This window comes from Struthio camelus, chromosome 1 (assembly GCF_040807025.1).
Source record: "Struthio camelus isolate bStrCam1 chromosome 1, bStrCam1.hap1, whole genome shotgun sequence".
NCBI classification, from domain to species: domain Eukaryota; kingdom Metazoa; phylum Chordata; class Aves; order Struthioniformes; family Struthionidae; genus Struthio; species Struthio camelus.
The window spans coordinates 212,759,788-212,787,513 of record NC_090942.1 but is presented as its reverse complement, the minus strand read 5'-3'; the positions used below and the strand labels follow the sequence as shown (position 1 = coordinate 212,787,513).

The 27,726-nt window shown below is 38.3% G+C and overlaps 1 protein-coding gene across 2 annotated transcripts in view; it reads left to right on the top strand.

Moving 5' to 3' along the window:
* DEUP1 (deuterosome assembly protein 1) overlaps positions 1-27,726 on the top strand; it is a 56,930-nt gene that overhangs the window by 9,692 nt on the left and 19,512 nt on the right. Inside the window, exons 3-11 of one of the 2 annotated variants that reach the window (XM_068930519.1) lie at positions 5,381-5,552; positions 6,837-6,932; positions 11,051-11,185; positions 17,099-17,212; positions 19,744-19,956; positions 23,646-23,791; positions 24,437-24,542; positions 26,026-26,223; positions 26,472-26,558. In XM_068930519.1, the coding sequence (XP_068786620.1) occupies positions 5,381-5,552; positions 6,837-6,932; positions 11,051-11,185; positions 17,099-17,212; positions 19,744-19,956; positions 23,646-23,791; positions 24,437-24,542; positions 26,026-26,223; positions 26,472-26,558 (1,267 nt within the window). The remainder of the gene's footprint in view (positions 1-5,380; positions 5,553-6,836; positions 6,933-11,050; positions 11,186-17,098; positions 17,213-19,743; positions 19,957-23,645; positions 23,792-24,436; positions 24,543-26,025; positions 26,224-26,471; positions 26,559-27,726) is intronic. The other variant, XM_068930520.1, reaches the window with a different exon arrangement.

The window sequence follows — 27,726 nt, the reverse complement described above, 5'->3', positions numbered from 1 at the left end:
ATGGCTAACTGCCCTTTGTACCAGTCCAAATGCAGCTCTGAGTGGTAATGGAATTAAATTTCCCTTCTTTGTTTTATAGAGAGGAGTTAGGCATGAATGTGCATTGTTTACTTTATCTTTTGCCTAAGCCGTAGAATCCTAGGCTGTTATGAGAAGCAATAAGTCAGAAAAGTAAAATGTTCAGGAACATATCAATAAACAGTTTTATTTAATTAGGATGTAATACTGCTTTTTCTAATTGGAATATTTCTCTGAAAGCTGAGCCTGTATAGAGAGAGAAATTCAAGAAAGTTTCTGGCTTTTAAAGAAATCATTACAAACCTGAAATGCCAACTTTAAACTTACAGACTGAGGGAAGCTGTCACTCCTTAAAGCATTTGAGTCTTAAGTAGACAATAAAATCTCCAAAATACGTAAGGAAAAAAATCTCATGTATCCTGGAAGAACTATATAATTTAGATATCAAATAGTGATTTCCACATATAAAAATTTTGGAGTGCAGAAAGAATTATGCAATTTCTTGCCTGGGTATAGTATACACAAACGATTATTCTATAATAGTATCTTTCTTTATTCGAGTTCTTTCTATATTCATCCCAGAATTCAAAGTTTGAGTTTATATGGAATATAGAAAGCTCCAAACTAAATACAGACACATTGTATTCTATAATAGTATCTTTCTTTATTCGAGTTCTTTCTATATTCATCCCAGAATTCAAAGTTTGAGTTTATATGGAATATAGAAAGCTCCAAATTAAATACAGACACATTGTATGTATCTGCTAAACAGTATACGGTAGCCGAGTTAGACATTATTCGACACTGTCGAGGCAATTTTTTTTTTTTTTTTTAGTTAATGTACTGCTCCTACAGAACTGAAAGGGCAACTTTGACAGCTTTAAATTTCTGATAGCCCTCCTGATCTGCCCTACGTTAAGCATATATTCCAAAGGGGCAGCCAGAGTCTGTACCTGTTGAGGTAGGAAGTGGAGACTCCCGGGATAGCAAAGGCTGGAAGCTTGTGACTTCTGGCACCAGGAAGAAGGCTTTTGCTCCGCATCAAGATCAGCGATTGTAAACCAGATTCAGTGCCCTTGTAGCTGACAAGGACAGTTTGGAGCTCTGTCCAACGAAGTACCCAAGCCATCTAGACCTGACCCACACAGGAGCAACAGTAGGAATCAATGAATGATTGTAGCAGATGACTCCATGCTGCAGGGGATGGAGGCCCCCATCTGCCGACCTGACCTCTTATCTAGGGAGGCTGGCTGCTTGCCAGGGGCTCAGGTTCAGGAGGTTGTGGCAAGACTGCTGAGACTTATCTGGCCCTGAGATTATTACTCCCTGCTGCTCTTCCACATAGGCAGCCGAGATGCTGCCAAGAGTGATCTGGAAAGTATCAAGTGTGACCATGTGGCTTTGGCATCAGTCATCAAGCACATGGGGGCCTGGGTCATTTTCCCCTCAATCCTTCTGGTGAGGATGAAGGGCATGAGGAGGAGTGGAGGATCCTGTGGATCAGCAATTGGTTGCACACCTGTTTTAGCTTCTTAACCCTTGGCAAAAGGGCTTTGTTTTTTATGGCCGTGGGACCCTCTCTGAGGACTGAAGATTCTTTGGAAGAGATGAGATCCACCTGACTAAGTGGGACAAAAGCATTTTTCTCAACAGGTTGGCCAGTCTCATGAGCAGAACATTAAATTAGGAATGACTGGGGAGGGAGAAAATGACTAGCCCACTCCAACCATACCCTCATAAAGAAAGAAGTGCCTACCAGGCAAAATGATGGGGAAAGCTCTCATACCTGTTTTGCAAAATCAGCATGGCTGGGAGCCTGTCTGAAGTGCTGGTACACTAACGTACAAGGCATAAGGAGTAAAAGAGAGGAATGAGAGGTCTCTGTGCAGTTGCAGAGCTATGATCTCATTGGCATCATGGAGACATGGTGGGATAGTTCACACCACTGAAGTGCTGCAATGAGTGGATACAGGCTCTTTAGGAAGGACCGGCTGGGAAGGCAAGGAAAGGGAGTTATCCTTTGTGTGAGAGAGCAGCAGGAATGCATGGTGCTCTGCCTAGGGACGGACAATGAGCAAATCAAGAATTTATGGATTAGGATTAGAGGACAGACCAACGTGGGTGACATTGTGATCGGCCTTGCATTTGCAGGCCCTGGTGTTTGTGGGGGACTTTAACTATGCCCATATCTGCTGGAGGGCACAAACAATCCAGGTTTATGGAGTTTGTTGATGACAACTTCCTGGCACAGGTGACAGAGGAGCCAATGGGGGCGGGGGTGATTTGTTGGACCTCATACTCATAAACAAGGGGGAACAGGCTGAGGATGTCAAGACTGGGCTGCAGTTAGCATAAGATGGTGGAGTTCAGGATCCTGAGAGGAGAGAAAAAAGCAGAAGGCACACCCTTGGACTTCAGGAGAGCAGACTTTGGCCTCTTCAGGGATCTACTTGGAAGAATCCTAGGGGATACTGTCCTGGAGGGAAAGGGGTCCTGATTGATTTCAAGAATCACCTCCTCTAAGGTCAAAAATGGTCCATAGCACACAGGAAGTCAAGCAAAGGTGGCAGGAAGCCTGCATGGATGAACAAGGAGATCCTGACAAAACTCAAACATAAAAAGGAAGCATAGAGGAGGTGGAAGCAGGGAAAATAACCTAGGGGAAATAAAGAGACACTGTCCAAGTGTGCAGAGATAAGGATAGAAAAGCTTTGGCTAGCCCAGCTAGACTTGAATCTTGCGAAGGACATGAAGGGCAACAAGAAGGGCTTCTACAGGTACACTAGCAGCAAAAGGAAGGCTAGGGAAAATATGGCTCTGATGCTAAATAAGGATGGGGACCTGATCACAAAGGACATTGAGAAGGCCAAGGTACTGAATGCCTTCTTTACCTTGATCTCTGCTGATAAGGTACGCTTTTGCCAGTCCTAGGTCCCTGAAACCACTGGGAAGGTCCAGGGCAAGGAATACTTACCCTCCATGGAGAAGGATCAGGTTAGGAAATATTTAAACAAACTGGACATACACAAGTCCATGGGACCTGATGGGGTGCACCCATGAGTGCTGAAAGAACTGCCCAATGTCACTGCAAGGTCACTGTCAATAATTTTTGAGAGGTCATGGTGACTGGGAGAAGTTCCTGATGACTGGAAAAAAGCAAATGTCAGGCTTATTTTCAAGAAGGGCAAGAAGGAGCATCCAGGAAACTACAGGCCAGTCAGCCTCACCTCAGTCTCTGGGAAGATCATGGAGCAAATAATCCTAGAAACCTTTTCCACACACATGGAGGACAAGAAAGTGATCGGGAGTAGTCAGCATGGATTTGTGAAAGGGAAATCGTGCCTGAGCAATGTTATAGCCTTCTACAATGACATGACTGTCTTGATGGACAAAGCGAGAGCAGTGAATGTTGTTTGTCTCAAGTTTAACAGGACTTTTTACACTGTCTCCCATAATATCTTCATTGACAAGCTGATAAAGTACAGACTAAATAAGTGGGCAGTGAGGTGAACTGAAAACTGGCTGAATTGCTTGGTTTACACGGCTGTGATCAGCAGCACAAAGTCCATCTGGAGGACAGTCACTCGTAGCGTGCCCTAGGGGTCAATATTGGAGCCAGTATTGTTTAACATCTTCATTAATGATCCAGGCAATGTGATAGAAAGCACCTTCAGCAAAACTGGGACAAGTGGTCGAGAGAGCGGATGGATATACTGCCATTCAGAGGGATCTTGACAGTCTGGAGAAATGGGCTGAAAAGAACCTCATGCAGTTCAGCAAAAGGAATTTCCAGGTCCTGCACCTAGGGAGGAATAATGCCATGCACCAGAACAGGCTGGGTGCAGACCAGCTGGTAAGCAGCTTTGCAGAAAATAATCTGAGGGTCCTGGTGGACAACAAGTTGAGCATGAGCCAGCGTTGCTCCCTTGCAGCAAAGGCCAACAGCATTCTGCACTGCATTAGGGAGAGTGTTGCCATCAGATTAATTGAAGTAATCCTTCCCCTCTACTCAACCCTGGTGAGGCCACATCTGTAGTACCGTGTCCAGTTCCAGTCCCCCCAGTACAAGAGAGACATGAACAGACTGGAGCAAGTCCAGTGAAGAGCCACAAAGATAATTAAGCGACTGAAGCATCTGATATATGTAAGGAGAGGCTGAGAGAGCTGGGATTGTTTATCCTGGAGAATTAAAGGCTCGGGGGGATTTTATCAGTATGTATAAATACCTGATGGGAAAGGTAAAGAAGATGGAAGCAAACTCTTCTCTGTGGAGCCTAGTGACAAGAAAAGAGGCAATGGGCACAAACTGAAATATATGAACTTCTGTTTAAACGTAAGAAGAAACTTTTTCAGCGTGAGGATGATCAAACCAATGTTTGGTTGCCCAGATGTGGAGTCTCTGTCTTAGGAGATATTCAAGACCTCACTGGACAATGTCCTAAGCAACCTGCTCTAGTTGACTATGCTTTGAGCAGGGGGTTGGGTGGACCTTAGAGGTCCCTTCTAACGTCAGCTATTCTTTGATTATGTGATTGTGTGATATATGCATTATTTCGTACTTATGAGATATCATGATCTGAAAGCAACAATATAAAACATGTTCTGTCATTGGCAATTAAGTCATACTGTAAGGGATGTATTCCAAACTTAATCTCAGAAGTTTGGAAAAAATGTACTGTTTATGTTGCAGATATTGTACAATCTGTATTTAAATCCAGCATAATGTCCCCCAAAGATGAGTTCTTTTTCAAAATGCACTTATTTCTATGCTTTCTGGTAGACTAATATTATAGAAGTTTTCTTGTAACTTAAAACCATTTACCAAAGAGAATGTGAAATCAGAGTGTAAAATTTGAACTAGCAATTAAGAATCATTACGAGTTTTCAAGCTGGCTGTTTAATAGCTTCCTCCAGCAAGCTCTGCTTCCATTACTGTACTCTTCGTGGAAAGTCCTGTGTCCAAGCGCAACTTGGAGTGTTCAGCTCCTCTTTCTCTTATCCATTGAGGTGTGAGCCTGGAAGTCTTTGGCCCCACTACAACATTCTTTCAACTAAATTTATGTTCATTTGGCAGCTTATCCCTGAAAGATCAAACATGATTTAAATGATCAAACATCATTTAAACTAGACAAAACATCCAAAATATCCTGAAGGTTCTGATTTTCACTTCAGGCAAACTTAAGAATGATGAAGTGGGATTCCAGTTACACTTGATCCCAGTCATCATTTAGTTTCTAAATATCTTTTTTATGATGTTGAAAACGGCGTATTTCCATCATAATTAACAACAAATCTTAGTAGTCTAAATTAAAATTTGTGTTTTTCCTTATTAGAAAAATATATATTTTTTATATATTATTAGAGCTTCTCCATGTGAAGCTGAACTTCAGGAGTTAATGCATCAAATTGATATCATGGTAAACAGCAAGAAAGTGGAATGGGAAAGGAAAATGCGAGCTTTGGAGGCAAAGATGGATATCCGGGATCAAGAATTAGCAAATGCCCAAAGTAAATTGGATCAAAAAGGTCAAGAGGTACTTAAAAATATCGCATTCTATGAAGAAAGTATTTATTCTGGGAGTTAGTTAATAGTATGCTCTATAATTAGTCCTGTTCATTCTGTCATGTCAAAATACCAAACGCATCTTTAAAGGTCAGCAATTATCTTTAATGTTTTCTTTTAAAGTGTGCTTCTGTTCTGAAAAGTGATAATAAAAATGCCATTGAAAGTCCCATATTAATTTTATTTCCCTAATGTCTAAATCAAATATTCTCAGTTTAGTTATAAAAAGATAATTTGATTTTTTTTTAATTGCCGACACTTCTGTCATCAACAGAAATTGAAAACGAAAATACACTGTTCAAAAAGTTAGACCAAATTTTATCTTTGTAATTCCTGTTCATCCCAATTGTTTATCATTTTAAATGCTACACTGGCTTTGTATGTTAATTTTATTATTAACAATGCAATTTGTATTGTATTATCACTTAGAACTGGTCAAGACATCAGTAAATCCTAGCATGGCCTTCAACCCTAGTTTAAGACATCTAAAGTTAGGTGTTTACACGTAAGTGTCTGTATGTGAACTAGGTCCCTTAACTGCCATTGCAGTCAGTGGGAGTTTTGAAAATGATACAACTCACCCTAACAAAGAATTTAGAATTCTGACCCTTACTCATTGCAATCAGAGAAGCCAAGAGAATAATTCAGCTAGCCAGCCCTTAAAGCTTTAGTTCATTTGCCTATTTCTTGGTATTATCTGAAATATTTTAGCATATTCCACCTGGCCTCCTGCTGCCTCTCCAGAAGAATATAGGTCTCCTGTATGTTCTTTGTCATATTTCTCAGATCTCTATGAAAATATCAGATAACTTAAGATAGCTCAAATGGCCCTGTATTCAGGGAACTGAAATGAGCATAAAATGTTTCCCAATAATTGATACATAAGTAGCTGAAAGTCATATATGATTACATAAGTCATTCAAGCAAAATTTTCACACTGGTGCACAGTAATTCATTCATATAGTTTGGCCAGGATTGCTTTCACTAAAGGGTCTTTTATGACATACGGTGCCATCATTAAATCATAACACAAGCATACAAAGAAATTGTTTACTATAAAATCCCAAACTTGATGCTGACGCAATCTAGGTTGGTGGTGTCTAGTTTTATTATTAAAATAATAAATACATTTATTTTTTAAATACTCACCTTTTATGCAATAGTCTTCTTTCAAAGTTTCAAATGACTACTTTAAAAATTATGCATTTTTGAACATTTTGGAAAGGGTAAAATTGAATGCTTATTCTAACTGTAGGTGGGCCTACTTCAACAGAAACTGGAAAACTTACAGAAAACTAAATATGAAATGATTCAGAATTATGAGGTTCAGCTTCAAGCACTGAAATCTCAAGTAAGAAAAATGTCAGTTTCATTATTCTATGTTTGCGAATAAGATCTTCTATGTGCATAATGCAATAGATTCACCTTTATGGATTTAGGAAAGGTAAACTGTGTCATGCGAATGATATTGATTGCTACTTCCAACCCAGCTATCATTTTTGTACTGACATGTCTGAACTCTTGGATGGATTGTGACAATGTAGACAACTATTATGAAGTCAGATAATCGATTTTTTGACTATGGACTAACAACTTGGAACCTTGGTGAAATGAATAAATCAGATAATTACATTCATGCTAATAATACTCTGATGCACATTAGAAATTTTGAGACAGACTGTTCTCGTCATGTCTTTGATTGCTATACTTTTTTCTGGTTTTAGTTTGTCTGGTTAGTAGGGATCATTAAGATGGCTTGGTAGCGTTATGTCAGGCAATATAGTTCTAAAAGCAGAGTAACCTGGAACATTTATGTTGTAAATTTGTTTTGGCTTTATGTGATCTATGTTTACTCCATGCCTGTATTTTTGTTTTTTTCATTATTTTCCCCTCCAATCATGAATCTAAAGTCTTCGTGAACTTTTGTCTATTCTGTTTCTCACATTTTAACATGTTAACATACACAATTGTACATCTGTGGTTTTTTTTTCTTATTCCTCTACTGTTTCCTTTACTGGCTTCTGCTAACACATTTTGTCTTAAAATTAAAATTTTCCAAGTGATGTCCAGTCACACCTATGGTAGAATTGGCTCCGATTGCCTAAGTTGGAAATCATGATTTTCTTTCAGAGGTGATAACATTTATCACCTACAATCCATCAAACCACAAATCTAAAATTTATGTTTAAAGTTTTATTTTCTTTCTTTTTTTAATATATATTTGTATTTCATTATGGAATGCTGTTTGGCAAACAGCTTTGTGAGTACGCTAAGAATGTTTTATTTGGCATGTAATTAACACTTTTAATCATTGGGGAAAGGAGTTAGAAAAAAAGCTGTTTTATAATTTACTCAATAAATTACAGGGAAAGATACTTACATGTTAGCATGATTATTGAGAAGTTAAACATCATACAATTAAAAAAAGGTGTTACATTTTAGGTATAAGTTGTGAAGTTTGGATTTCTGGTTCTTAAGAATACACATACCTTCCCAGCATACATCTCCCACATGCTTCTTTTTCTTTGTATCATTTTATTTATTTTATCAAAGGTTCCAGCCTTTGACACAATTGTTATGTAGGTTGAGTTTAATGTCCCCAATTCTCAGCTTTACAAACTCTTTCTAAAATATGGAGCTTCACTGTTAATATTAATATTTGTCCTATCTTCTTTGTTGCTCTTTTTCTTGTCCTCATTTGAAAGTTATACCTCCTTCTACACTGTATATTCCTCAGAGCTACAATTTAATTTGCACAAACTTTGGTGCAAGCATTGCTATTCACACAGCTGCATTTAATCTTTCCATACAGATATTTTCTTAGAATCCCTCCCAAGTGTTATTCCATCCTAATGTTCACAGAAGTATAAAAGGCAACTGTTTTTCTAGCTACCTTTGAGCTACTCAGAAGAATTCCTCCCTGATACACTCTTTCTGTGATCCTCGGTGCTTTTTACCTTTTGCTACTGGAAACGCAGCTATTTAATGAGGAATAGTCCCACAGTATTAATTATGTGCCTGATCAAAGCAGTAAAACCTGTATTTTAATTGTTTTAGTTAAATAATTCCTGATACGTAGCTTGAAACTCTTAGGCCACTCTGCTGCACTCATTCAAATATGCAACATTATGTCAGGATTAAATAGCAAAAACTTTAGGCATTCATCTTCCTTACATTCTTCCTTCAATTGTTTTCTGTATTAGCAGTTTGTAGTTATGCCCTTTCATATTTTGAAAATGACAGATATGTTTCAGCAAAGGAACAAGAATTCAGTCTTGCTCTGAACACTTTAGCAACTAAGTGCCTAACTTATATTTAAAAATTAGATGTCCAAAGTCAAGCTACCTCAGGCTCCCTTTAGAGTCAATGGAGGAGAACAGACACCCCTAGAATGTATGATGAGCTTTTAAGAGAGCTGAAATGAACCACCAATTGGAGGCACCTCTTTCTAATTCAGCGTAGCTCAGGCTTAGAAGTCTATCTTTCAGAAATCTGAAGTTGGATGAATCCCACCTGAAAACTCACTAAAATGCTTCATCTTTTCTTTTCATGTGCAGCATGAAAATAGAAAAATTTGGACCTTACCTTTAAAATTATTGTCTAGAATTAAATGGTAAGACTCTTAGCTTTCAGTGTAGTTACTAGTCTTAATAATATGCAGACTATAATCTGTTGGAGCTATCCAAATTTCATTATGTTACAGGAGTCCAATTTTCAAACTTGATTTTCTCATTTTGGGTATTATGTTCCATCTTAGACTAATTTACTGAAGTGTTAGATCCTGTATTTCCTAGCCTTTTTAGCACAACCACTGTAATACCTGTCTTCACCTAGGTTTGCTCTTTCCAGGCATTTCACATAGGCCATAATATATTCAATAGCCAAACTCTTGTTATTTGAAAAAGGATACCTTTCTTCCAGAAACAATGAGTTCTATGTTGTTTAAGCTGAAACAATCTGATCCATTTTAAATGTTACATCTTAGCTATGTTCCCTGGTAGGTTCAATTTCAAATAAAGGCAGCTCATCTGCAGGAGTTTTGATTTTTTCCTGAAGGTGATCTTTCAGCTCTATAAGTCCTTGTTACAGGATTTCTGCTAGAAAATTCCAAGTTGGTCAAAGCTCTCCCTGAGCCTACTCGTTTTGTGAAACCTTCTGGTCTATAACAATCTATCCACTGGTCATCTTTTCAATTCCTTTTCCTATTCTGTATGAGGAGTTCAAACAGATTTCTCATTCTCTTTGGACAGGTTTCAGCTGCTAACCCCATAACCATCTCACCCAGATGCTTCTTCTAGCTCCAGTTTCTATTCTGTATCTTTTCTGGAACTTTTTGGCCATCTTCGTTATCTGCATAGACCACAATTATTTCTTTCATATTGGTTCAACAGGATTCTGTTTCACAATTTTTTTCCTTGGAAGTATTTCTTTTCCAGTCAGTAGTTAGCTTGAGCAGTTAACAAAATAGAGCTTTTATGAATTTTTTTTGGTTAGGCGAAGAATTTCCTGTTAGAGTCATATTTTTTTAAACGTAGCCCTAGTTATTGCAGAGAATGTAATACAACATATATCCCTAAATTTAAAGAAACTAGACAACAATAGACATCATCTTTATTCATAGTTCTAAGCTTCTTTTCTAGTCAACATTTTTCACAAAGTTATTTCGATTAGCTTTCTTCAAGACCATATTTCTAGTGTTTTCTTTGACAATATCCTTGTCATTGGTTTTCCAATGTAATAACTGCTGTCAAGAGCTTCTCTTCTTTTTTGTTCAAAACAAGATACAGATATGTCTACCAACCACTATCTGTTTCTGCTGTATCAACCCTGTAAATGTCCACCTTCCCCTTTGCTTGTGTTAGCTAGCTAACTTCATCAGACTGGCCTTTTTTCTGAAGCTGCATTTGCTTCCGTTGGTACCTTCCTTTCTTTGCCTCTGACTCTAAAGCCATGCTTTCATGGGAAGATGTATAATAGCATTCAGTATCTGTCTAATTCTCACAGGCACTATTTGCTACTTAATGATTCCAGAAAACAGTCATAACATTTTCACCACAAAAAAAAGAATCATGTAAGTTTAAAATACTTTAATGATAATCCTTCATTCTGGCTAGTGAAGTACCTTTTAAAAATGTCAACACAAGATGGCAGTAAACAAGTGTAAAACAGTTCATATAAACATAGTAAAGGAAATGACTGTATGGGTAAAACCCAAGTACCATAAAAAATTCAGCAAAATTAAATAGTTCTCAAACGAAGCTGAGTTTAAATGAACAGTTAAGTAATATTTATATAAGAGCTTGCTCTTGTTCATCTCTAAGAAACTGACTTTTTTAATTGATGCTTTGTTACGTTGACTAAACAATTAGAATATTTAAGCTGCAATTTGCAGGTCTAGTTTGGATAAATAATTGGCCATGTGGTCATCCTTGATGGATTCTGCATGTTTATGTGTGCTTTCATTTTTAGTTTTCGAAGTTGGTACATAGTTATGAAAAGCTACAGTTACACCAGTTAAAACAAAAAAAGGTTCAAAGTAGAGAAGAATGTGTGGAAGGCCTAGAGACACCATTTGAACTGAGCAATTTAAACAAGAAACTGGAGGTAAGATTACTTTGTTATTATATGCTAATTTTAATATGCCTTTAGAATTAATTTGTGTTTTACAGTCATAGACTTTAAATTTCTCATCATTCTACAAACAATCTGTACATGGCAAGAAAAGGTACATTATTTAACATTCAGGTTTCAGTTCTTTAGCTGAGTTTTTACTATTTTTATTAGTTGATATAGGTAAGTTGGTTCATAAATTTAAGTATAAACAAGTGTTACTTCTTCCCTGATGAATATATATATTTTAGATAATATCATCTATGAAGACATGAGAATTTTTACATATGCAGGATACTGTAGGTGTCACGTGATATATACTACAGTAATTCAAGTGTTGCAGACTTCAGGACAACTTTGATCATGTAGGGATAGATAGGAAAAGGATTAAAGATTGGAAAACTGATTATTATACCACATATCTTCTCAGCACATATGTACCCGAGGCAATCCACAACCTTGTCCTCAGTACCTAGATTCCCTAGGTAATGTATGAGGAAAGATAAGGCACTTAAAAATAAAATTCACAGAATCCAGCATACTGAGTGAGGAACTAGAAAATACAAGATGTTAAGAACAGGATTAAGTCATAATTTCTATCCCTGCAGACATAAGAGTTCTTATCATGAAACTGTCTAAACTTTGGACCTCAGCGTAACTGTCAACATCTGCTATTACAAGAATAATAAATGGGTTATACATCCGTCATTGACTAAATATATCACAACTGTGAAACTGTCAGATCTAGCTAATTTGAGAATGACCTTATTCAAGATTAAAATGTGAAAATAATGTAACACAATGCTATCATTTGATTAATTATGCAGTATGAAAAATGAATGCTTGGAATATGTTCAGCAAGTTCTAGTATTCAGAAAATAATTACTGTGTTGAAAACCTACTAAGCTCAGCAGTGCTTTAGTAAGGCCTTGAACCTGCAGTCCTCGTTTAGTAGTCTGAATCTCCATTTTTATCACTTTTTGTAAAACAGAAATATTTTTCTTGGTTTGAAATGCCAAAGCAGATATGGAAAGCTGTAGGAAAGGTTTGTATTATTGGAAAGCATTTGATTTCGTTTCAGCAAATAAAACCTCAGTTTTTAAAATGTGAGGAACAGAGAGTTTTGAATAACTATACCAAATCATCTGCCATTTGGGCACCAACATTATTTCCACTATGAAAAGCAAAGTTCTTAGAATGGCTTAAAAAAGCATTTTAGTTTTCACTGTTATTGTTCAACAGTTCAACAGTTCAACAACTGTTCAACAGTTATTGTTATTCTGATAATTCTTCACTCAATCCAAAAGAGCAACAACTCTAGTAGCTATAGAGTTCTCCTACCTCATACTTATTTTGTAGAATACTATCTTCAAAGTCTAGCTGTGAACATACATGTTCTAATATGAGTTAAAAGCAAAATCAAATCCAGTATCAATAGAAATATAAATGCAAATATAGAAACTGTTAGAGAAATACGACTATAATAGAAAGTTTTGTTTTACCCTGATGAACTCAGGTTCAGAAGCAGAATTCAGAACCAGAAGCAGGAATTGAAAAGAGAGCAAGAAGTAAAATTTTCTTCCCTGTAGCTGCTGTCCCATTTCTTCAAGAAAAAAGGAAAAGGAAAAGAAAAGCAGTCAGATTGTCTGAACATAAAGGGCTTGATTTACTGCTGATTACTTTGCAGTGGTATAACTCCTTTAAAGGGTTATGGTTTCTATGCCCATGGGACCCTGTTTGAAGATCAACAGCTGATGGGGTGACATGGGATCCACCTCACCAAGCAGGGCACGCGTATCTTTGCCAACAGGTTGGCCAGCCTGGTAAGGAGGGCTTTAAACTAGGCAAGATGGGGGAAGGGGAGTGGAATAGTGACATGGTAGTCAGTAAAACACCGCTCAAGTCAGGATGCCTCCAGTGGGTGCATGCCGCCAGGGGAGACGGCATGGAACAGGGCTATGGAGGATGCTCTTGCACCTCTCCTGAGAAGCTTGCATGCTTGACTGGCTCTCTGAAATGCCTGTACACCAATGCGCGCAGCATGGGGAATAAGCAGGAAGAGTTAGAGATCTGCGTGCGGTCGCAGGGCCATGATCTCGTTGCAGTGACAGAGACATGGTGGGATAGCTCACATGACTGGGATGCTGTCGTGGATGGCTATGTGCCCTTTAGGAAAGACAGGCCGGGCAGGCGAGGTGGTGGAGTTGCTCTTTATGTGAGGGAGCAACTAGAATGTGTGGAGCTCTGCCTGGGGGTGGATGAAGAGCAAGTTGAGAGCCTATGGGTAAGGATTAAAGGGCAGGCTAACAGGGGCAACACGGTGCTGGGGGTATACTACAGGCCACCTGCCCAGGAAGAAGTTGTGGATGAGGCCTTGTACAGGCAGCTGGAAGTAGCCTCCCGATCACAGGCCCTGGTTCTCATGGGGGACTTCCACCACCCTGACATCTGCTGGGAAGAGAGCACAGCTAGGCACAAACCGTCGAGGAGGTTCCTGCAGAGCATTGATGACAACTTCTTGACCCAGGTGGTGGAGACGCCAACAAGGAGAGGTGCGCTGCTGGACCTTGTGCTAACAAAGAAAGAAGGTCTAGTTGGAGAGGTGAAGGTTGGGGGCAGCCTTGGCTGCAGTGACCATGAGATGGTGGAGTTGAGGATCCTACGAGGAGGGAGCAGGGCAATGAGTAGGATTGCAGCGCTGGGCTTCAGGAGAGCTGACTTTGGCCTCTTCAGGGACCTACTTAGGGGAATCTCCTGGGGTAGGGCCCTAGAAGGAAGGGGGGTCCACGAGCGGTGGTTAATCTTCAAGCATCACTTCCTCCAGGCTCAAGACGGGCGCATCCCTCTGAGGAAGAAGTCCGTCAAAGCGGGCAGGAGACCTGCCTGGATGAGCAAGGAACTCCTGGCCAAACTCCAGCAGAAGGAGGAAGTCTAGAGAATGTGGAAAAGGGGACAGGCCACTTGGGAGGAATACAGGGACGTTGTCGGCGTGTGCAGGGATGCGAGGAGGAAGGCTAAGGCCCATTTGGAATGAAATCTGGCAAGGGATGTCAAGGACAACAAGAAGGGCTCCTTCAAATACATCACTAGCAAAAGGCAGACTAGGGAAAATGTGGGCCCGCTGCTGAATGGGGCGGGTGCCCTGGTGACGAAGGATACAGAGAAGGCAGAGTTGCTGAATGCCGCCTTTGCTTCCGTCTTCACTGCTAAGGCCAGTCCTGAGGAATTCCAGAGCCTGGGGGGACAAGAGGGAAAGTCTGGAGAAAGGAAGACTCTCCCTTGGTCGAGAAGGATCGGTTTAGAGATCATTTGGGCAAACGTGACATCCACAGATCCTTGGGTCCTGATGGGATGCACCCAGGATTGCTGAGGGAGGTGGCGGATGTTATTGCTAGGCCACTCTCCATCATCTCGGGAAGGTCCTGGAGGACAGGAGAGGTGCCTGAGGACTGGAAGAAAGCCAGTGTCACCGCAGTCTTCCAAAAGGGCAAGAAGACAGGGAACTCCAGGCCTGTCAGCCTCACCTCGATCCCTGGAAAGGTGCTGGAAGAGCTCCTCCTGGAGGTCCTCACTAAGCATGTGGGGGACAAGAAGGTGATCAGGAGGAGTCGGCATGGATTCACCAAAGGGAAATCCTGCTTGACCGATGTGATAGCCTTCTGTGATGGAATGAGTGGCTGGGTAGATGAGGGCAGAGCAGTGGATGTTGTCTGCGTGGACTTGAGCAAGGCTTTTGGCACTGTCTCCCATCACATCCAAGGACAAGAAGAAGGGCTTCTTTAAATACATCATTAACAAAAAGAAGACTAGGGAAAATATGGGCCCCCTGCTGAATGGGGCAGGGGCCCTTGGTTGCCTTGGAGAAGGCAGAGTTGCTCAATGCGTTATTTGCATCAGTCTTTATTGCTAAGGCCAGCCCTCAGGAGTTCCAGACCTTGGAGCCCAGAAAGAAAGTCTGGAGAAAGGAAGTCTTTCTCTGGGTGGAGGAGGGTGAGGTTAGGGATCACTGAAGCAAACTTGACACCCACAAGTCCATGGGTTCTGATGGGAAGCACCCCCAAATGCTGAGGGAGCTGGCAGACATCATTGCTAGGCCACTCTCCATCATCTTGGAAAGCCCACAGTGATCAGGAAAGGTGCCTGAGGACCGGAAGAAAGCAAACGTCACTCCAGTCTTCAAAAAGAGCAAGAAGAAGGACCCAGGGAATTACTGGCCAGTCGGCTTCAGCTCCATCCCTGGGAAAGTGATGGAGCAGCTCATCCTGGACACCATTTCCAAGCACATGAAGGACAAGAAGGTGATCAGGAGGAGTCAGCATGGATTCACCAAAGGGAAATCCTGCTTAATCAACCTGCTCGCCTTCTATGATGGGATGAGTGGCTGGGTAGATGAGGGGAGAGCAATGGATGTTGTCTGCTTGGACTTGAGCAAGGCTTTTGGCACTGTCTCCCATCACATCCTCCTAGGTAAGCTCAGGAAGTGTGGGTTGGATGAGTGGACGGTGAGGTGGATTGAGAAGTGGCTAGATGGCCGAGCTCAGAGGGTTGTGGTCAGTGGCGCGGAGTCTAGTTGGAGGCCTGTAGCTAGCGGTGTCCCGCAGGGGTCAGTCCTGGGTCCAGTCTTGTTCCACAAATTCATCGATGACCTGGATGAGTGCACTCTCAGCAAGTTTGCTGATGATCCAAAACTGGGAGGAGTGGCTGACACACCCGAGGGCTGTGCTGCCCTTCAGAGGGACCTGGCCAGGGTGGAGAGCTGGGCGAAGAGGAACCTCCTGAAATTCCACAAAGGCAAGTGCAGGGTGCTGCACCCAGGCAGGAACAATCCCAGGCACCAGGACAGGCTGGGGGTTGACCTGCTGGAAAGCAGCTCTGCCGAGAAGGACGTGGGAGTGCTGGTGGACACCAAGTTGAGCATGAGGCAGCAGTGTGCCCACAAGGGCCAAGAAGGCCAATGGTCTCCTGGGGTGCATGAGGCAGAGTGTTGCCAGCAGGTGGAGGGAGGTGATCCTGCCCCTCTCCTCAGCCCTGGGGAGGCCTCCCCTGGAGTACTGTGTCCAGTTCTGGGCTCCCCAGGACAAGAGAGACATGGCGCTACTGGAGAGAGTCCAGCAGAGGGCTACCAAGATGGTGAGGGGACTGGGCATCTCTCCTCTGAAGAAAGGCTGCGAGAGCTGGGCCTGTTGAGCCTGGAGAAGAGAAGACTGAGAGGCAATCTCATCTCAAGTATCTGAAGGGAGGGTGTCGAGAGGATGGGGCCAGACTGTTCTCCGTGGTGGCCAGTGAGAGGACAAGAGGCAACAGGCACAAACTGAACCACAGGAAGTTCCGTCTGAACCTGAGGAAAAACTTCTTTCCTGTGAGGGTGACAGAGCACTGGACCAGGTTGCCCAGAGAGGTGGTGGAGTCTCCTTCGCGGGAGATATTCAAAACCCGTCTGGATGTGATCCTGGGCAATGTGCTCTAGAGGACCCTGCTTGAGCAGGGTGGTTGGACTAGATGATCTCCAGAGGTCCCTTCCAACCTCAACCATTCTGTGATTCTGTAAAATCACAGCAACTGCCCTCCAGTAAAATTCATGTACTATCGTAACAAATCCGGTCCATAAGATCTACAGCAGTAGAAGTAATATAAAATATTTTTATCATTTTGATTCAGAAATTATGTTCAATATCCAATTTGTTCAGATTAAGAATCCTTAAGACTTTTTTTTTTTTGGTGGAGCGGAAAGATGGCTATTTTACATATTTTTTTTTTCCTTCTTTCCAAGATTATGGAAAGACTACGTATTAATTAGAGAACTATATTTTTCTCCGAACTATACAAATTACAAAATTTTTTATGTAAGGAGAAACTTTTTCCTGAATTTATTCCTTATTTATTTTTCCTTGTTTTGCTGTCTTTCAGGAATTTGAAGCAAAATCAAGAGAATGGGATAAGAAGGGGACAATCTACCAAAATCATCTAGTTTATTTAGATGCTCAACAAAAATTACTGTCAGAGAAATGTAGTTTATTTCAGGTACAGATCCTGTCTTCCTACTTTAGAGAGAAAACTATGATTAAAAAGATGTTAGCTCAGTGAAAGTTATTTTAACTTAATTTAAAAAGTATAAACACCACTAATCTTACAGTGAATCTGAAGAAATAATGTGGATACATTGGTTTTAAGTAAGGTAGCTCTGTATTGAAAGAGTTATTGATACATACAGTTATTTTAATTTTACTTTTCTCATGTAATGTGAATAAATACCACAATGAAAATTACAATATTTTTGAAAAAGATAAGTACGAAAAGGAATGCATGCTGCTTTTTGCTTTTCTGAGTATGCTGTTGAGATATTTGTCAGTATATTGTATTATCTTCAGTACAATTAATTGTGATTACAAGTTATAAAAACTGTTTTATAAAGTAAGCACTACATGCTACTACTAAGAGGCTCAAATATAAAGCTCCTTCAAATCTAAGGTACAACTCAATTTCTGAGGATCATAAATATACATTAACGTAATCTATGTTGAAAAACAAATTTCTATATGCAGCTCCAAATTAAATCTGGAGATATTTGTTGGATCACTTACCCCTTTTTGCTCGTATTTTTCAGGTTTCAAGTTACCATTCAGAATGTTTTGACCTCTTGTCATTGTCCTTGGTTGGGTTTGTGATTCTTTTTTCAATTGTCCATTTGCTTTTTACTTAGTTATACAGCAGATATGGCATATATTTTTTTAATTCCTTCCAGTCCAGAGCAAAATATTTATGTAATGTATCTCTTGATGAACTGTCCTGCTCTTAAAGAAAAATAAATGAATAACTCACAAATTAATTGGTCTACAAGACATCTTGAAAATGAAGTAAAGAGAAGCCAGTTACATTACTGACTGGTAATCCCCTTTTCCACGAGGCCTAAGTTCATTTTGTCTTCATCTAGTGAAACACTTTCTTAAGCATTCCTGTAAGAGTCTTCATCCATACCCAGAGCTTCCAAGACTGACCGTTGTTTAGTTTATAGATGCTGAAATTATTATATTGGAATTAGTGAATTTTCATAGGTATATCTGATGAAAAAAGTAAGACTTTGACTAGACAAATCTGAGGCATGCTGAATTGATTATACAATTGGGCAGGTCAAAATAGAGTATTCACAAGACTGACATCCGTAGTTTTCTGTTGAGGTTCACATCACTACCATAAGTAGATTTAAGATTTATCCAAGAAAGCAAGTAAGTTTATATATAGCAATTTGTTTATTTTTCTTTGAAGACAGCTTTCATCACAACCATAGCATCACGCCAGCTAGTTTGTTAGATACTAGTCTGATGGATCATCACCTCATAAATCTCAGAAATATAAATTGATCCTATCTTTGCCCAGAATCCTCTTCCAGATGGTCTTTGATTTCCATCTGAAGTCATGGACTGTGTTTTTCACAGGCTACTTTGCCATTATGGTATGTCAAACTCCATAACTTAGATGTTACAGGGACCTTAATTCATTACCTATATAAACTAAACTTATCTGCAGATTTCTCTAGGCTTTTTATTTAATATGCAGCCAGTGATCAGTTCTGCTTAGGTGTTCAGCCAACAGAACTGGTGAGAACATAGTTAATGATATCAAAAGCAGTCTGAAGCATGCCTTTTTACAGCCTTTATTGATGAAATATTTTACTTGTTATCTTGTTTATTCTTAATATAAATTTTCTTGCTCAACATGAACTCTACACATGATTATGGTTTGGAGAATATATTTGTTGCTGTTTTTCAGCTAATTCTCAGTCTTCTGGAAGATCATTGCTGTTTGTTAATCTCCCAGTAGAGGAATCCATATGGATTATTTTTTAAACAGCAAAAGCAGTTACCATAGTAATTATGTTTCTTTGCAATGCCTGTGAATTGACAAATACCATCAATACCAGTTTCCTGAAGTTTTGTTTCTAGGATTTTTTAATTAGTATGAGGAACTGAAGAGACTGTGACTTTGTTTCCAAAGATGCTGAATGTGGAAATGATTCTTCCCCAAAATTATGGATAATGATATCAAAGAAGTACAGTTACTGTAGTAACTAACTGTGCTATTTATACATGAACTATGTAATAGTAGCTTTCTGGTCAAAGGTTAATATGTATTCTGAGGCGTACTTACACAACTCTTATTGAGACCAATGTATGAAAAAGAAACATTTCTCTCAAATTTTTTTTTTATAGTTAACTGCTTTGAGTAGGTCATCATAATCACCTTTTTCACATTTGGGGCTAATTTGCATTAAGGAGTAGGGAAGTATGCAGTAGAGGAGAAAAAACCCTTGAAAAATTCTGCACGCTTGAGAACTCTGAAGTATTTTTCTCAGCAAGGGCAAGGAACTTCAGGGCAAAAAAAAGGAAATACTCTATGAAGGAGTAGCATGCAAACCTTTCCAATTGTGCCATATTTTCTGAGCAAGTGGTAGTGAAGAGGATGGAAGTACCTTTATGATTTTAGTAGGAATGGTTTGGCCCTGAAATTTACATAGAATTATTGAATTGAATTGAAAAGATTTCCTTCGTTTTTAGAAACAGACCCAGAATTATCAGTTCCAAATAAGCAGTAAGAAACAAAACCAGGAAGAGGTAATTGCCTTCAGCCAGCCCAAAAGTGAAAAAGAAGAGTTATTTATTGAAAAGCTAAAGGCAACTGTGAATGAAATAGCAATAAACAGGAATAAGCTAGAAGAGGAAAACCTGAAACTCCAGGAGGATCTGAAAATGTACCAAAAACAGTGTCAGGTAATGCCAGTTTTTCTTGTCTGTTATTACAGTAGAATTAAAACAGTAGTTACCTGGGAGTACACTTCAAAAAGTTACACTGAGATGCCTATATAAGAGATCTTTACATAAGGAACATTCTTTGCAAGAACACAGAACGAGTTGTGAATGGTACAATTTTTTGGGTAACACATAAGAGGAAACAAAAATAAGTTTGATATTCTTCTCTATTTATCTAGGTTTTTATATGTTTCTTATCTCTGTAGCATCCACAGAAACTTAGTGTCATTCATTTGGTTTGTTGTGTATAAATGACTTTTATGAACTCTGTTTACACATAGTTGTACAACATGCCTTGTAGCCACTACATAAGTATATAGCAAAGTGTGTAGTATACTTTATTATTGTAGGTAGACTTTGCAGTGCAATGTATTTTTAAGTTGCCAGCCATGTGAAAACACATGAGGTTTTATCTTACCTGTAGTTTACCTTTGTTTAACTTAGCAGTGGTGTATGAAGATAGCCATTTGGGCATCTTCTTTTTCGTGATCTATGAATTCTAACAAGATCGAGATAATACAGTATCTGTACACCCTTTTTTGTTAGCTATGTCCAAGACAGATCAGGAATAAGATTCTTATTGCTATTTTTTTCTTGTAACATACAAGTTATGTTATTGCTTATTTATTTAAGAACTTTAACATTCAGTGTTATATTAAAAGTAGCCTATAGTGACTTTAACTCTTTCTCAAGAAAGATAGAATCTGTTTTACTAAATATACTGCCTTGTAGAGTTATCACTCTATTTGCGATATACTTTGTAGTAACATAAATGAGATGGAGTTTAATTTCAGGTTTTGTGCATGTGATGTTTATACCTTTTATTTGCACATTAGGCAAATTAGCGGTATGCATTTCTGCACTGGGGGCATGCAAATAGCAAATTCTGTTTTGGGGGTCTGTTAAAGGCTGCCATAAACACTAGTGGGATTAGAATATGGAGCAGAACAAAACACAGTAATTGTAGGGAAGGCAGGAGGGTAGATGCTGTAGGACATGTGGAAAGCTGATGGCTTAGTGCTGTAGCCATCTCCAAGAAAAAGTTCAAGCAAGAAGATTTTTGGAGTTATGTGAATAGAATACAAGAGTCCTTGGAAGAGCTGAAGAGGCTGTAAGTAGAAGAAGAGGTTGTTGTGCCTAACACTGTTAGCTAAAGGACAGAAAGTTACAGAGTAAGTGTGACACTGCTGTGGGATAACTGCTGTGTTCACTAGAAAAGCTGCATTTGAAGACAGCTGCAGTTTGCAGTTAGCTGTAGTTAGTCCCAGTGTGGGAGAAGGAAAGAGCAGTAGATGGGAGTCTTGGTGGGGAGTGAGCTGATTGCTAAGGCAGGGAGCCTAAAGGCCAGTATTATGCCCCAACTGGCTTCAATGCCTGTGACCGCTTCGTGTCTGCTTCTGGCTGTTCTTCTTGTACCGTTAATTTAGCAAGGAAGCAATAAGAAAGTGTAATATGTAGAGGAACAGTTGGCTGACTGCACAGAAAATTTGAATTTTAGAAGATACACACAGAGACTGCAAACTGTTTCTCTAACCTTATGATTGTATGACAAGCTTAACTGCAGGCATACATGAGGGACAGCCTAAGAATATCACCTAAGATGCTTAATACTTGGGAGGTCTGCATAAGTCAGCTACTGGATGCTAATTTACATAAAAATACAGCTATACACTCTCTTTAAAAAGTTAAGCAGCTTTGAGTAGAGTTAGCACAGGAGTTGATCAGGAAATGTTTGAGACTTCCTTTTGGTATGAAAAGTGATGGGGTATTTGAAGCAAAACTTCATAGAAGAAAAGTCAAGATTCAGTACATTTTTCAACCTCAAGAGTTTCTGAAAAAAGTAATATTTCATTTGATATTTTCTAAACAAAACCTAGTCTTCTGGTTCAAAAATAATTTTTATTTCGGTATTTAAGCTAAATGTAATGGAAATTTCCTAAAATAATAAGTAGCATATTTCTAAATGATTTTTCTAAAGGGACATGTTGTAAAACTATTGACTGGAGTTATGCTATAATTATTATTGCTGTTACTGCTGTGACTGCTGCTGTTCCTGCAGCCTTACAGAAGAATTTGCATACAATTTATGCAAATAAGTACAATGCCTGTAATCTGCCACAGATGATAGGGCTTCCAGCACACAACTGGGCAGCATTTCCCTTATCCACATTATAATCAAATCAGAGGTTGTATTGCCCCTGAATTCATATATTATAAAATAATTGTGAGTATTTCTTAAACGTAGGCACCATTGAGATGATCATAAGCAAGTTCTTGCAGACACTTTTAAGAATTCATTAAGCTTTATTACACTTGAATATGTCCAGATATGTATTTCAGACTTTAAAAAGCTTTCTCTGCCTAATTTAACAAAGGATATGATAAATGAATCTATACATGCAGTCCCTACCAAAAATCCCAAAGTGCTTCAGATCTCTCTTGAGCAGCTCTTTCAGCCAAAGGGAAACCACAGGCCTTTTGGAAGCAAGGTCATTCTAATATGAGGCTCTGAGGACCTCTAAGTGAAATAAACCTTTGAAGTTCCAGTGCTTGCAGTCCCTTCAGGATTTCATTTTTTTAAGAAGTGTCTTTTGAAAATTTAAAAGCTCTATTTTTGCTTTTAAATTTGGGAATTATATTGAAATAAAAAGAAGAAGTTTTGAAAAATACTAGCATTTTTAGAGTAATATTTTAAAGGCAAAGAATCAGCATCCTTGGAAAATCCTTTTCTTGCATCTGGAACATGTTTTTGGATCTTGAATATGAGGAAATAAGTGTTCTCTGGTTATTATTATTGCAAGGATCTGACTATTGTTGCTAATTTTTTTATACGCAGCTGATATTTTCTCGTTGTATCTTTAGTATATATTTAGGATATTTTTCTTCATTATTATAGATTTTGTTTTCAAATATAACATGTATCTTTAAGTTGTCTGTCACATTCTCAGTCAGAAATAAAAGGTGAAATAGACAAGAGTTGTGGAAAGAAAAATGTTTTTGAGATTGTTTGAAAATCTGGTGATGTCCATTTAAATAAGCAATTACGTCCATGCAGATAGGACTAATTTTAGAGATGACTGAGCACGTACCTCATCTAAATACATCAGTCTATATGTATCTACTCCAAGCTGCCAGGCAATGTTTACTGAAGACCTGCATCTAATCCTGCCCCTTGCAGTTTTCAAGTTTATAGAAGTAGAAATGCTGTTAAGAAAATACAAAAATGCACATTAGTTATGGCATTAAATCTAGCATGTGAAGCACGTTAATACGGTGTAGAGTCTATGGAAACAAGCAAGCTATGTATCTTAGGGGCATCTATTATGAGAAAGAGCTTCTAGAGGCGGGTTTCCCATGAAAGTTTAACAGACTGATGCATTGGAATGTTGCAAAAGCTGAAGAATGTTCAGTGTCTTATTTTTTAATGACATTTCTGGAGGAAGGAACTAAAATATGAGAACTTTTATAAAAACCATACCTTCTTGAGAAATGAGACTCAGAATAGAAGCAACTTTTTAAGTAAAACTTTTTCTTTCATGTGTATTATACAGGTATGAAAATTACATGTTAATATGAAAAGTTATGTGTTAATATATGTCATTTTGAGCAACTACTGTCTCATTTTATTACCTATTTATTTATTTATTTAGAACATGGAGGCAGGCTTTTCAGAGATGAGGAATGAGCTGCAGTCACGGGATGCTCTCTGGAGAGGGATACAATTGGAATGCCAACAGCTACATACAGAATTATTGAAGATCAGACAACATAAAGATATGCAGGAAATTCAAATAAAGTATGTATCTTAAAGACAGTATTTAAATTACCGACTACTCCTGAGCTAATAACTTTTTTCTTCTGTTTAATTTAAATTATGTCTCTTTAAAAAGATAACTCAGATTCAACTGTCAGATTCCAAACAATTTTTGAATTAACATTTTCTTTAGCAATTATATGTGACAAAATTGCAGGCAATAGGTGCTAACTCTGTTCAAAGGCTTTTATGGAGCCTAAATATTTACAAATAAATTTATTTCATTTATTTCTGTTTATAAGCTTAGAGTGTCTTTCATTTGCTTGGCATTAAAACATTTTGGGAGTAGAGCGACTAAGAGTCTCCCTAATCACTTTTTGAGTCAAATGTCCATCTTTTTATGGTTTAATCTAATAGATGAATATTCTACCATAGCTATTTGAGATTATATGAAATATTAATTTACAAGAGATTTCAGGATTCATTCTGAGCACACTTGAATTATCCTTAATCTGTAGAAATCTCCCAATATTAGAACATTTCATGATCCAGCTTGGCTCAGGCCAAATCTTTTGCTTTTTTCATCAGAGAGCAGGTCTTCCCCAGTTTTACAGTGAGGAGAAGATACTGCAAGCTGAAGGTTATTGCACTTTTTGCATGTTTTATGGTTTTGTTTCTTATTTAAAGACAGCAGTCATCTTGTGTACCACTTACTGAGCAACTAGAAAATAAAAATGCTGAGTTATTAGAATTGGCACAAAGTCAAGAAAGCCAGCGAGAAGAGCAAAACAAGGTATTTCATATTCTTAAGTATTTTCAGATCTTAACTCCAATACAGAATTTTAAAAACAGAGAGCAAAATGTTGCCCTTGGGTATGTGTTTATGCAGAAGAGAGCAGGAGGATATATTGTAGTTGTAGAGAGTAAGAGTTTACGTACATGTATTCCTGGAGGTAACGGTATAGCTGCACAATCAATATTCTGATCCTGTGGACTAACACTAGATACATCACTGAAATAAGGAAGAGACCACACCTAAGCATCGCTATGATTCAGGTAATACCGTACAAGTAATCAGCGCTCCACAGTTACGGATGATAAATAGGCTATAGGAGGTAAGCAGTAGATTGTAGGTGGTCTCAGATGTAAGATGCTAACAGATCAGCTCATACCAAACACCATGGCAGGTATGCAGACGAGGCTAAACTTAATCTGTCACCTGCTGCACAATCGAGGGCAGCACTCCTCTGTTTGAACTCTGCATCACATCACATTGCTTTCAGAAGTGCTGTGCGTAAGCGGTGGTGGCATGGCACTATGGTTTATGGCTTGGCAGGTCAAGGTACTTCTGGATTAGAGGATGCCAAGAGCTCTCCTTGCTGGGATGTTGTGTTTTGCTGAGTAGCAATGTAAGCAGGAAGATCTGTACTAGGATGCAGCTGACTTGGATGCTGCTGCGGCTTTGGCATGGCAGTCATGATCTGGCTCTTAGATTTCTACATCTATTTGTTTACAATTCTAGTATTTTTGTGTAGTTTGCATGAATAAAAATGAAATACCATCTGTTACTGATTGTGTGCAATACTGTGAGAAATCATTAAAATGATTCGAAAGTAGCTATGTTGGGTTTTGTAGTTATGCTTTTTATGTAATATGAAAATCTATCATGCTAAATTCTTTGTTATGTGTAGAAAGATTATGAAAACAATAATTGCTGTGTTGTTTCCTTGGAGAATTATTTGGATATGATATAGTGTAGAAAACTTGACCTTAGATTTTGCACACAACGGCAGCCAAACTTCTCCTAAAGTGATTTACCATATAAACTCTCGTCTTTATTTCTTACATAATTTCTCATTAAAGACGCTCTAAAATAATTTAGTTTAAAATATTTTTAATGCAGCCTAAATTAATTTAGGAGTAAATATATCATAGTTAGGTACATTTAATGGACATTTGTATGGATATTCTTTCTCATAAATTCCAATTCTTAAAATTAACATTATTTTTAATACATTATTTTTAATAGTTAATTCAAATACCTTATATTCTGCAAATGAAAAAGCAACTGAGGGTTGCAAAAAGATGTAAAAATGAATAAAGCTATGTGCACTGACTTGTCAAGACATTTTATTATAAAATCTCAAAAATACCTGATTTAGTTAGAATAGTTGGTGTCCTGGAAGCCGACAGCCAAAAAATCACTAGTAGATGATAAGTAATGCAATCATATTTACTGCACAACATTTTCTCTTTTTGAAACATATTTGCTACAGATAAGAGACCATCTTTATCAAGAGGAGCAGTCCCATTGCTCTGAGCAGGAAAGAATGAGGACAGAAATCTCTGACCTGACAGAAGAGCTTCATCAGAAGGAGATCACTATAGCAACTATCATGGAGAAAGCTAGTCTTCTGGAAAAACAGTTAAAAATGGAGTTAGAGATAAAAGACAAATTGTTAGCAAAACAACAGGTATGCAAGCAGGCAAAACCAGCCTAGGTCATTTTGCTCCATGTTACTGATAATGACCTGCATTATCTGCTAAAAAAAGACATTAACTTTCTTGCTGTAGTTTTCATCAGCAGTGCTATAATATTTGTCATTAGTTTGATAATTCCTTATGTATGTTTTGAGTGTAAAATTAAAATTATGCATATCTATACTTATTATTTTTCAAGTTAATATTCTTGCATTCAACTAAGAATTTAACCTTTTTCCAGTTGTTGGATTTCAGATACAAAGCTATCAAATGTGAAAACACACATCTAAAAGAGATGATGGAAAACCAGCAGTGTAAAAGATACATGGTATTTTTTTTTGTTGTTGTTACTCTATACGGTATACAGAACAGTTATTTCTATTTCTTGAATACGTAGATTGAGATCATGGCAGATTTAGATATTTCTGACTTTTAAAGAAAAAAGGGGCGGGGCCGGAGCGATCTCCAAACCCACTAATTGCTATAATCATGTTCGGTGTGCCATCAAAACATTGTGCAGCATGATCAAAAACAAGTGATATTCACACACAGCCTGCAGATAGGTGCAGTTAGGAACCGTTTTGACCCTAATTGTCGTAAGCTAGATTTTTCAATAACTTTATCTAGACACTGAAGTTTCTGCGAAGCCACAGTTGTAAGTGGTTTCACTTGTTTCACAAAATATTTGTTTTTAACTGCCGTCATTCTCACAGATACAAAAAGAGGTCCCTTTTTTATGTCCTTACCCCTTTGTTGTTATGACATTTAAATAATAGTGTAAAAAAATGGCATAACATTTTGGCCAGCTTATTTTCAGAGTTTATTGTTTATTTCTCTTCAAAGAGGGGATAGTTCGAATTAATTCATAAAAACGTATGCCATATCATCATGCAGAATAATAGCTTATACAGCTATAAATATTATAAACACTGCCTTCCACAAAACAGCTTAAAATCCTCCCCTGCTCACAAACCGTTTATAGTTATTGCATTTGTCACTAGAGAAAGACTGAAATGTTGCTTCTAAATACATCTTTGGGGGACTGGTAGCCTGGTTATTGTCTTATTGTAAACTGACAAATGCATGAAAAAAAGTCATATTATTCCATATCCTCAAAATGGCAGGTAGATCCACCAGTGCTGTTTTATCTATATATACATATGTATATATGCATATGATGTATTATTGTGGAAACATAGACATGTGTGTGTGTGTCTAGTTCTTCCTCACAATAAGTAGCGTTGTATGACTAGAATTGTTGTAGACATCACGTGATTTTTTTCTTTTTTTAATTGTAGCAGTAACATCCAGTTACTAGATATACCAGGGTTGCTACATATACCACTACAATACATTTGTGGACTGAGTAATGTTTTCCTACTTTACTAGAGTGTTGTGAGGATCTAAACATTAAAGATTGTAAGGTGTCTGGATTTTAAAATTACAAGAACTGTTGAGATTTTTACAGATATGTTTGTACAGTAGAGCATGGCACA